Raw genomic sequence first — 12,700 nt, 5'->3', positions numbered from 1 at the left:
GCCTTATTTGCCATTTGGAGTTGTTTTTTTTAAGATATCTGGTAAAACAAAGGTCTTGTGGACAGTTTTTTACTTAACGAAGGGGAAAATATTCGTATATATGCAGACAGGGCCTTACTTTACTTTAACTTGAGTGGAATTTTAAATAAGAGCCCCCCTCTGCACGGTCGCAGTGGAAACTGGACAGAAAGTTCATCACTCATTCTTCCTCTCTGCTCAGAGTTTTGGTCAGTTTAATTCTTCCTGCAGCCCCCTGCCAAGACATACGCCATGTGGAGCATAAATCTTTCCCGTGCTTTCAAATAATGTGTTTCCATGGTCAACAAAGACGTGTTGTTTATGGAGCAGTATCCGACTATAATTGCATTTGTAAGCCGGAGCGCTTGCACACCGGGCTTACACGGCGGTGAGGGATTCAGCATCAACGGAGCGAAGGAGACTTTGACATTTTCGAGGAGTTAAAACGTGTGTGTACACAACTTTATTGGGTCTGATTATGAGATTAAAGCAGTCAGGATTTCTACATCGCTCCTCTGGGAATAGTTGAAGATGCCAATATCGTAGCCTCATCCATTGATTTGACATTTACCTCAACAATGGCTCCACAGTTATAAACCACACCTCCTGCTCCTGATGATGCAAACCAGCCTTTTAGTTTTTCCGTGCTGACGGAAACATAGGTTAGGCAACTCTCTGTAAGGGTGGCAGGCAGGGGGCCAAGGAGCGTTGCGAAATGATGTCCAGCAGAGAGGGGACACATGACAGGAGTGTTCAGATACAGAGGGGGACACATGGAGGATGTGTGTTCTTTAATGGACTTCCAATGCCTCCTCCCTCCTGTGGGGAAGGAGACTCTGACTCTGGGGGGAGGAGGCTTTCTTGGAAATTCTGTAGGAGTTTCTCCTGGCAAACAGATGTTGCCGACTATCGCGGCGCTGCAGAGAAAGCTCTTGCTTCACAGCGACAGCATTCACAGCTCCCTAAAAAGCCAGAAAGCGCCCTTCAGGTGAGGTAATTACCCAAGAGGCCCGGCTGTGAAGCAGACACAGACGAAGGCTTTGAGGTGTGGGGATGGCGGATGGCGCCATGCGAAAGTCTGAACAATACGGAGAGCGGGGAGGAGGGGGTTTATGAGGTAGCTGAGCTTTGCTTCGACTTATTCTTTGCCAAAGGACTGTAACAATTTTTCAGTGTGCTGAAACAGTAAACAATGCAGGGTTCTCTTCAGGCAGGGGCCAGAGGGAGAGCCAGAGGGCCATTTACCTGGGGCGTTGTGGAAAGACTGTGAGCGTATTAGAGGTCGCCCAGGTGAAGTAATGTCTGCACTGAAGATGTCTCCATTCGGGCACGGGGGAGAGTCACACACCCCTACACTCGGGTTAGCCACACTGAAGTCTACGACAAGACACACACATGCATGAGTGGATGAACATGCACACACACGGTGATCATGCACAGTCAAAAAAAGATGCAGCAAACAAATGCAAGTTAATGTGAGAAAGACATTCTTCATGCACACTTTAAGGTGCAGCATCTGGAGAGCAGCAGGTGATAGTTGAGTATCCACAGGTCGTCAAAAACCAGGCTACCAACCAAAAGCTGCTTTATTTGAAGACCTCGGACTCAACCATCAACTGTCTTTTCTCCAGACTCACACATTTAAATTTTAATTTCAGACTTTCATGATTCATGTTATTAAAAAGAAGAAGAATGGGGTCAAAGTCCTGAAACATTCATTCGTATCATATCTAATCTCCAGGAGCATCAAATTATCGTCTTAATGGGTGAATTTAATGAATCAGAGCAGACGTGAGACTCACCAGGCAGAGAAGAGGAGGAGAGTGTTCGTGGCAGGGTGTGACTGTGCAGATTGGGCTGAAAGAGAAGCACATTAGATAAAAATCAGTCTCCATGTCTGACCACAGTATAATTCAGCTGCAGTCAAACGCTGCTTTACAGGTTTAATCACTAATAGGTGGGTACAAGCTGCACTGAAGAGCGTGTTCATTTTAATCATGCACGAGTGTCTTTAAAAGCAAGTTCAATATGTCACTTCCATAAAATTGAGGGACTTGTGGGACACAGATGTAAAACAAAATCGATGCAGTTATCATAAATTTCAAGCTACAAAGACGATAAATCTGACAGTTCCCTTCATGCCTGTTATTAGCAGAGATAGAAGATATATTGCTGAAATGATGTTATCAACCAAATATTGATCTATTCTAGAAATATCAGCAACCATCGGTGTCTATTTTGTCCTTTATGCAACACTTTGAAAATGTACTTATTCAGACTATTATCCAGGAAATATATCTACTGCAGATATTTTTGCTGTTTTCTGCTAATAGCCAAGAACAGAAAAGCTGTTTTTGTCACGTTATAGCCTTGGTATATATATCGTTTATGCCTTTAATGAGTTTGAGAATGGATATTTCTAAATTTATTGTATCAAAATTAGAAATTCGAGCATCATGGCAACACTACTAGTTAGTAAAACAGGCTTTCTGCAAAGATTTCCAGCTGATTTTTTTTCCAACAAAGCTTCTTTCAAACCTGCAGGAGAAGTTACACAACTTGTTATTGGTTTTACAGGTTTGTTAGTAACCCTCATAAATGTACTTTGACTAAGATCCATTTAATGCCCTTTCAGCAGGGACCTGATCCCCTGGATGGTGTAGGTGACCCCGAGGCCTGACCTCAGGTTTTTACAGTGTGTATAAGTGGACAATAACTTTCAATACCAACAAGGCGGTAAAGAATTTACTGTTAATTTGTGAGGAGTTGTTTTCATAACAAAGCCAATGTTATTAACCAGTTAATACAACTATTATAATGTCTTTGTGCATGTATACAAGGTCAGTTTATGGAAAGTCCTTTAACCTCCATAATCAGTAAAACAGGCTGCTGTAATCTGCAAAATCTGAGACAATAAGAACTTTTCTTTGCTTATCTTTTGCCACAGTGGATAAATCATGTGAATGTTCAATGATATCAAAATAATGACTTTGTTTTTACAAAATAATGACTTAGTTTTTCAAAATTGTGACTTGATGGCAGTGTCAGACTGTAAAATCATGCAGACATTCATGGTCCCCAGAGGATGCATCCTAATTACTTTGGTAATTGTCTGAGTTTTCCTCTGGCGCCACCAGCAAGTCAAAGTTTTCAATTATCCAATTAAATATATCTCTATAAACTTTGTTTTAGTGCTAATCAACATGTGTTTACATTCTAACAACTGACACAAAAGCTAAATAATGTAGTGGACGGACAGCAGCAAAAACTCATTTTAACCACCAAAAAAACAAAAACAATATGTGTTTACACTATATTTAGTATGTTTTTCGGACGAGGAACTGAAGCTGTTATATCCATCTCTGCTCTCTTTAAAGCCACCAGACTCCTTTGAAAAAAACAGTGCTTTTACCTTGCAGAACTCAGGAGTTCATTGGTTCGTTTATTTTTGTTATTGTGTGTTTTTTTGTGAATCCAAACTAACTCTTTACAACACCAAAGTCACAAAATTAAAAAAATTAAAAACTAACCAAACAAGGCAGCAGTAGACTTGCAAATTGCTGTATCGTGCGTGATAAAATTACTCTTTTTGTCTGTCAGTGAGAATATTGGAACTATAGCTTACAATTAAACTGATATTGCTTGTTTTTAGATGGCTAAAATGTGTTTTTAGCTTCTGTGCTGGTAACCCCACTTCCAAACTATCCCTAAAAATTAAGATTGTTAAAATGGTAAACAGTATGCCTGCATTAACTCAGCAGGCTGCTTTTAGCCTGGAGTACAGCCTCACAGAGCTGCTAGCATTTAGTCTTGTTCTTAACGTGGTGGTTAGAGGAAATTAGCAACAGCTTTGTCTTTCCAGGGATTCAAGCTCCATTTGTACATACTGTCTGTTCCCAAAAACTCCCAGAATAGTGCTCTTTCTTCAGTCCGAACAAGGAGAGATACAGAAGTCTCTGGGCTTGTGGGTTTGTCTTCAACTCAACTAGTTTGTAAGGGTTTTTTTATTTGCTTGGACATTGATGGGAAGAGCAGCCATAATGAGTCTTGGGGGATGTGGTCCATGCAGTGTTTTTAATCAGGAGCTGGAGTGGAGCCAGGAGAGATTTGTCCACGCTGGTTCAGGATAATTACGCAGCCAGCGGGTTGGAAACATGGTGAACAAGGTGGATAGTTGGCGGCGGAGCTTTACTGCTCTCACTTGTCCCACATGAAACCACACATTATTATTTTCTGTCATTTATGAACATCTTAGATCTTTCTTTTTTTCACAGAATAGCACAAGGAGATTTTGTTCTGTGTGCCCTGCAGAGTGGAACATACGTTGGCAGAACAGACACTTCTTTCCCTTTAAGCAGAATATCTGATTAGGTCATATCTTGAACAGGATGGAACGGCTACGAAATCTTTTTTCTTTTTTCTTTTCCTGGAAGTCTCTTATTTCACCGTTGCACAGAATCTTAATTCAGAAAGGCTTAATAAATCCAGACGTAAATTATTTTTGCCCGTTCAGTGTGGGCAGATGGGCTGGAAAGTTCATTATGGTGTAAGCACTGGAAAGGATTTGTGGTCGTAGGAACAAATAAATGTGAAACAAAACGAGGCATGGGGCGAGTTTCCACAAATCACAGGGTTTATGACATTAGTGCTTTTAGTAACATTATGTTCTAAATGAAAGGACTACCTCAGGTGGCTTAAGGAACACTTAACCTTGGATCTTTAAGGGCTAACCTCAAGAGGAGGCTTTTTACTCCCAGTGTAGGAAGAACTACTCTACAGCTTTCCATTTGCACCAGATTTATGGCTCTGCCTCCGATAAAGAACACTATAGCTGCTGTAATTTATGATGATCAGACAGCACAGTCAAGCACAGGCTCAGTAACTTCCTTTGTCTCTCAGCTAACAGTGCTGTGAGGAGGATTACCTGTGAGGAGGACAGCGAGTTGACCCCGTTGTGGAAGGCGGGCTGGGGGAGTCGGTGCCCGCCGGCGTGGAGCAGCTGCTCTTTGGTCATCAGAGCCTCGGCCCGTTTGATGATGTCGCCCATGCGGTGGATGAAGCCCTCCTTCTCTGACGGCAGGATGAACTCATTGTGCACCTTTAAAGACAAAAGCACAAGTATTTAGATACCTTACTTAAGTGAAAGAAGCTACACCACAAAGTCTGACTCTTTGGGCTACAACTTGAGCTGTTTTTTGGACTATATAACCATTAAAATGATGCCAAATTATCTTTTAACAGTTCCTGTTCATAATGTACCCATGCAACTAATGATAGAATAACTCAATACTGAAGAAAAACTTCTAATTCTCAGGCAAGTTCTGGAGTTATAATGAGAAACTTTCTCAAAATAATGACTTCGATTTTCAAAATAATGACTTAGATTTTCAAAATGATGACTTGGATTTTCAAAATAATTCCATAATTTTCTCAAAATAATGACTTAGTTTTTCTAAATGACTTAGTTTTTCAAAATAATGACATATTTTCAAAATAATGACTTAGAGTTTCATAATAATGACTTAGATTTTCAAAATAATTGTTTGATTTTTCAAAATGATGACTTGGATTTCCAAAATAATTCCATAATTTTCTCAAAATAATTACTTAGGTTTTCAAAACAATGACTTAGTTGTTCAAAATAAAAGTAAAATTAGTATTTTTGTATTGTTTTCTCGTTGTTTTCTGTCTTTGTAACTATATCTACATCTTTGTAAGAAAACACAATACAACACATCCAGATGTATATTAACCAGCAAGAAAATTATTTTTAAAAATTAAATTAAATAAGATACAAAGATGTGTTTACAATGACACTTAGAAAACAGCACAGCAGATTAAAAATTAAATCATGTTGCATGGGATTTATTCATTTTTTAATTGACGTGTAACTGTCAAGATGCATGGAAATTATGTTTTTTATGCAATTTGCAACCTGCAAACAGTTGCATGAAAGTTTACCATGTAAAGCCAACCTAAAAGTATCGTAAACTGTACTTCAGCACAGTACTTGAGTAAATAAACTTAGTCACTTACCACCACTGTAAAAGAATAGATTACAAGACATATTTCCATTTGTGTGTCCATCTCTTAAATCTATCCTTCCATCTAAACACACAAATGCATAAATCATCTCATGCATATTCACAATACAGCAGTTTGTTTGAGGAGATTTTGCATATTCACACAGTTTTGAGTTGCTGTGAATAGTGGGTTGGGTTGTGGTGAGCGTTTCCTGTCAGCAAGGCATAATTCAGCTCATTTAAAACGCTGCACTGAGAACCACGGGGGCTGTTGTGATGCCAGGCGCTCCTGCTGCGCCAAGACTCAGTAAACAAAAGCCCACTGTCTTTTAAGAGTCGGGGGAACAGTAACAGTACGTTCAGTGCTGCTGCCTCATCACGTCCTGCATGTACACCACCTCTCTCCTCGCTCCAGCTTCCTCTAATGAAGCTTAAAGACAGGGAGGAGGCTGCTCACCTGCGTCACTCACTTCACAGAATGTCAGATATAATAAACAGGAGCAGAATGAGTCATGTGCATGTTCAGAGTATATTTTTTTTTAATAAGGGTTGTGTCTAAAATAAACACAGAGAAACTTTTTCAAATAATGACTTATTTCAAAAAAATAATGACTTAGATTTTCAAAATAATGACTTAAAATTTTAAAATAATGAATTAGTTTTTTAAATAATGAAAGTTTTTTTCAAAATAATGACTTAGATTTTCAAAATAATGAGAGTTTTTTCAAAAAGAATGACAGTTTTTTCACAATAATGACTTATATTTTCAAAATAGTGACTTAGTTTCTCAAAATAATGACTTAATTTTTCAAAATAATGACTTAGTTTTTCAAAATAATGACTTGGATTTTCAAAATAATGACTTAAAATTTTAAAATAATGACTTAGATTTTCAAAATAATGACAGTTTTTTCAAAATAATGACTTAGATTTTCAAAATAAAGACTTAGTTTTTCAAAATAATGACTTAGTTTTTCAAAATAATGACTCAGTTTTTCAAAATGACTTAGTATCACAAAAAAGAAAGAAAGAAAAAAGAAATATTCTCAAAATAATGATTCCATATCTTGAAATAATGACTTAATAGATCAAAAATAATGACTAACTTATCTCGAAATGACTCAGTATCACAAAATAATGACTTAATAAAACATTATAAAAAAGGTATGCAGTGATTTGCAAAGCCTTTTTATCTATTTTTTACATAGCGTCCCAACTGTTTTGGATTCAGGGTTGTATCTTACTACCTGCGTCACTCACTTCACAGAATGTCAGATATAATATCAGTCAGAGATAGGACCGACAAACAGAAGCAGCATGAATCATGTGTCTGTTCAGCTGAGATAGAGGAATCTGTTAGACTTTATCAGCTGACAGTGACTTTATCTATTTATTTCTTCAGCCTATAAAGTTCTGTGAGGCTGTGAGGATCGATTAGTTCCATTGCTTACCCTTAACATTTGCTTTGTTCCACCTTAATGTGAAAAAAATCCACTATTACAGAAAACTCTAATCCAGCTCTTTGATGCAAAAACTCAATTAAACATCAAATGGCAAAATGAAAGAGACGTTTTGTGTATTATTTTACACACATTTGACCAAAATTCTGCCTGACATGTTTGTTATCTTTGGAAACTCCCCGAGAGTTTAAAATAAAGTTTGTACAGACTTTCCCAACGCTGTGTTTGTGGGGATCCAAGAAGTTAAAGTTTGATTTATGGCATCTTTCAGCTAATTTAAAGTAAGATTATGTGTAATTTGAAAGACAATATAACCCCTCTGCTTTTAATTCATTCATAAAAAATGAACTACCATTCCTCCATTTATTACAATAAGGCTTTGAAGAGTCAATTTAACGATTTGATATATTCTTTCTATTTGTCCTAATGGTAGTAATGTTACTAATGTTGTTAATGCTACAAGTTTTCGAAAAATAATGACTTTGTTTTTCAAAATAATGACTTAGATTTTCAAAATAATCACTTAGTTTCTCAAAATAATGACAGTTTTTAAAATGAATGACTTAGTTTTTCAAAATAATGACTTAGAATTTCAAATTAATGACTTAACTTTCCAAAATAATGACTTAGATTTTCAAAATAAAGATTTAGATTTTCAAATTTATTACTTAGTTTTTCAAAATAATGACTTAGTTTTTCAAAATATTTGACATAGTTTTTTCAAAATAATGATTTTGTCTTTCAAAATAATGACTTCGTTTTTTTAAAATAATGACTTGGTTCTAATTTACTTAGTATCACTAAAAATGAGAATCTTTCTAAAAAAAAATTATATATTAGTTAGATATTAACTCAATATTTTATTTAAGTTTCGTATTTTAATGTCTTAAAGAATCTTTTTCATCTTAGCAGAAACTGGCTTCCATACAATCACCACTTCTTTCAGGGTTAGAACTTTAAAAATCATCAGTGAAGTCCAATAAATTGCTTCTTTGTCCAAAAGAAATCACAGAAATCCAATACCGTTTACAGCTAAACTAAACAAAAGAAACCCTTGTTTTTTGAACCCGATCAATGAGTTTTATTATTGACATCCTGAACGTGGTGTCTGTTGATCATTAAGGAGCAGGAATGACTCACCATGACAGCAGCGATGTCTTCGGGGTTATCTCCATCCAGGTCAAACTTGAATGTCACCATTTTGTCATTGTGCGTCTGCAGCTGACACTCCACCACCCGGTCGACTTTATCAGAGAGCTGCAGAGACGGACAGGATCAATGCACTGACAGGTGTCTGTTTACACACTATATAGGAACAATGTGTGAGCAAACACATGCAGGTCTACTGTAAAGTGCACTGTGTACACTTCATTGTACTCTTTTTCACATGTGGTTATGCACGATCTGTTTGTCTCTGCCTCTCGTCCAAACACGCTCGTAAAAAGACCGCAGAGTGTCCTGATCACAAGAGAAATGTCCTGTGGTCGACGGGGAAAAACAGCTACTGATGGCGTTACACAATCCGGGTGGAGCTTCACCCAATAAAATCTGCTAATTCAATCATTTAATCTATCTGATTTATGTGTTTATGAAATGTTTTGCAGTGTTGTAATGTAACAGAGCTTCTGATTCATCGTACCCCTGTGATGCGCAGCCTGGAGCGCGCCCTCCTCCTGAACAGCTTCCCGGCGGTTCGCCTCGCCGCCGTTTTCTCGCTCTTCTCCGACAGGCCCTCGTAGCCGTCACTCAAGCCTGAAGTCACATCGGAGGCGTAGCTGCAGGCAGATAAATCACACGTGCTACTGGTTAGAAAATAAAACTACCCTGCCCTCCCTCTAAATAAGCCACTCAGACATTCTTTAAATTCATCCTCTACCACAGGAGGGTATGAACATCCATCATGGCTGATTATCTTGGCATCACACATAATGATAAACAACACTCTGAAGTGTCAAATAAAGTCTTGATGTGTTGCAGGAGCATGTCTGCTGTGTGTAAACAGCTGAATACAGTTAGCTCGGAGTCTATAAGAAGCTCCAGATCTTTGCCATCCGCTGTATGTACACAATGAACTCAGAGTTTTGGGTTTCAGAGAACCGGAGCGTATTTTATAAAAAGCTTCAGTTCGGCTAATTGCGTCTCCTGGGTCTTTTTGGCTCGCTGCGGTCACAGACTCCCCTCCGTCCACCTCTCAAACTTTAACAGGCCTGCTGGCTGGCAGCACTCCCCATGTCTCTATTTAGAAACCTCTGGGTAACTTCAGTTCAAAGGACAGTAAATCCTGTTTTCACCTTTAAACACAGCGAACATGGAAATCAGACTAAATCAGATTCAACATTCGTGTTCGTCAGTAATCTGAGGGGTTTTTCTCAGAGGAAGAATTGGAAAAATGGATTCCAAATATTCCATGTGTGAGCTGTCATGAAACATGATACTCTGAAAGACTTGGCAGTGTTTTAACTTACATTATTTATGGACCCGAGTTAATGCTGTTAATGTTTCAGGTTTGGCTTGTTTGTTTCATTTGTCTGTTGTGTTCCCATTGTAATGTACTCATAATCATAAAATGTTTATGTTATAGTTAAAAATCTTAAAATCGTTTTTAAAGTGCGTATAATAATAAACAACAACAACAACCATCCATAAAACCTGCTGATGTTTCTCTGGACTTGTCTCTTACGAATAAACAAATAAAATAAATAAATAATAAGTCAGATAAACTGTCAATCATTGAAGATTTCTTCTTTTCTTTCTTTCTTATGACAATCACTGTTTTTGGTAAATGGTAAATGGGCGTACACTTATATAACGCTTTTCAAGTCGCTTTGTACTCAAAAAAGTGTAAAGCACTCAAAGTGCTTTACACTACAGACTGCGCTTACACACACATTCATACTGGTGGCAGAGGCTGACACCATTGGGAATTTATTCACACGCAGCATCGGGAGCCATTTGGGGTTCAGTATCTTGCTCAAGGACACTTTGACATGTAGGCTGCCATGGTCAGGGATCGAACCACCAACCCTCAGATCAAAGTGTGATCTCTCTACCAACGGAGCCACAGCTAATCATTTTCTGAATACCACCTAAATTCTACATTTATAGACAACATACTGTGAAATAAACTGATTGTATGTATGCACACAAACTGATTTAGAAATATATTAACATTCTGACAATGGATAAATTGTTTACGTCAGGATTTGCTCAAGCAAATTATAGGTGTCAAAAGAACAGAAAATCTTCAACTTCAACGACTGGTCATGCATTAATTTATTTGGTAATATTTTTATTTTCTTTTTTAAATGACTATTTATTTAAAATTATTTTTTATCAATTTATATTTATTCAAATTTTTTCTTTATAATAATAATTTCTATTTTTTTCCAATTATTTTTTATTATTTTTTATTTTTTATTATTTTATTAATAATATCATCGAGAATAAATTGCTCTTGTATAATATGTTTATGTTATAAAATAGAATATTGTGTTATATTAATACAATAATACCAATGTTAATAATGTTAATAACAATAATAATAATAATAATAATAATAATGATATATTAATATGTCATGTTTTCTTGTATAATATTATAATAATAATAATAATAATAATAATAATAATAATAATAATAATAATAATAATAATAATAATGTTTGTCTTCCTAAATTTAGAAAAATAATAGAACATTTTCCCACTATTTTTTAAAAGATTGTAGACTAAACCTTTGATTGATAAGTTATAAAAAAGAGATACTAATTATTATACCAAATATGTATATAGTGGCATTATATAAACCATTATAGTCTGATCAGAAGATGGAGCCCAGATGACAATAAAACACATATAAATACATAATCTGCTCGTCCTGTCGGCTCTCATGCCAAGAATAAAGGCGCTCTGTCTTTGAACATCTCACCAACATGGAAAACAGAAAACAGGGCCTCCACACACATCAGACAGAAACCTGCGAGGGTCCACTCTGCCTCGCTGCAACAACAACACCAGAGCCTTTCCAGCCTTCAGCTTGTTGTTGCAGCCCCACAGATGTGGAGGAGGAGTCACAGAGGGAACACCAGACATTTCTACTGGATCCACAGTGATTTCCAGGCCTCTAACTCCAATAAAGAAGAGACTATTGTCTTCAGATTTAAGCAGAGAAGAAGATTACCTGTCCACCGGAGAGTTGAAGCCACTGGTCGGCCCAGAGTTGGCATGCTCGATGTTGTTGGATACGGCGATACTCTATAAATAGAAAAGAAGGAAGTGGTGAGGTGGATTAAAGACGTCCATTGATTTTTGCTTCTTTTGAAGCTTCAGTAGCAACCGTGAAACATTTTCTACATGCTGGATTTTCAATGCAGACGTATTTGATTTACTTCAAACCAGTTATGTGCACACAAAATGTTTCATTTCCCTTAATGCAGTGTTACTAATGCATTAATAAAGCATTAAATTCTTCAATTTGGCAGTTTGCTTTGATAAAAAACAGGCTTATGGTCATGGTTTTCAACCAGACTAAATTGTTAATTGTTAATTAAATCATTGGATGGATTGACTTGATGTTAATACAGACTTTCGTTGTCCCCAGAAGATGAAACTTTCTGCTGACTTTTCCTCCAGCGAACCACAAGGATTTTATTTTGGGTTTGTAGAGAACTTGCTTTGACGAGTGGATGGATAACCATGAAATTGGGCTCAGATATTGAAGCCTCTCTCAGGATGAACTGTAATAACTGCTCATTTTTTATTTATTGCCATCATTAGGGCAGAATTTCAGTTATTTGAATACTTGTTTTTTGGCAAAACCTGCATAACTAATGACATTCCCATCAGCCTCGGCTGTACTTTCAGCTCTCTCCCATCCATTCTTTCTCTGTCAATATCCAGTAATGCATGAAAAATGCATACAGCCTTTGTAGACTGTAGACTCTTACGCTGTGTTTCAGTTCACGTTCTTCCGTACTTACATGCGCATTTAAACTGACAGGTGTGGTATAATACAGTGCAATATATGAGTACCCAGATGGTACACTCAAAACAGTCAAAAATATGAGTTAGGAATGATTGCAGCTGCAGAAGAGGGACCAACAAACTTGTGAAAAGTGTGGCCTTGGAAGCTGCAGGAGTTCTTGTTTTGATAAACATGCACAAACAATTCAATTATACAGGGCTCTGGCTTTTATAATGCAGC

General features: G+C 37.1%; 1 protein-coding gene across 1 annotated transcript in view; it reads right to left on the bottom strand.

The window, feature by feature from the left end:
- wnk4a (WNK lysine deficient protein kinase 4a) overlaps positions 1–12,700 on the bottom strand; it is a 65,163-nt gene that overhangs the window by 9,363 nt on the left and 43,100 nt on the right. The window contains exons 9-14 of the mRNA XM_059325077.1: positions 11,678–11,751; positions 9,141–9,276; positions 8,642–8,758; positions 4,943–5,116; positions 1,821–1,875; positions 1,264–1,395 (exon numbers count right to left, since the gene is read on the bottom strand). Of these exons, the coding sequence (XP_059181060.1) occupies positions 1,264–1,395; positions 1,821–1,875; positions 4,943–5,116; positions 8,642–8,758; positions 9,141–9,276; positions 11,678–11,751 (688 nt within the window). The remainder of the gene's footprint in view (positions 1–1,263; positions 1,396–1,820; positions 1,876–4,942; positions 5,117–8,641; positions 8,759–9,140; positions 9,277–11,677; positions 11,752–12,700) is intronic.

The sequence above is a fragment of the Centropristis striata genome, chromosome 21, assembly GCF_030273125.1.
Source record: "Centropristis striata isolate RG_2023a ecotype Rhode Island chromosome 21, C.striata_1.0, whole genome shotgun sequence".
NCBI classification, from domain to species: Eukaryota; Metazoa; Chordata; class Actinopteri; order Perciformes; family Serranidae; genus Centropristis; species Centropristis striata.
Note: the sequence above shows the minus strand (reverse complement) of the source record. Positions and strands in the feature narration are given on the sequence as shown.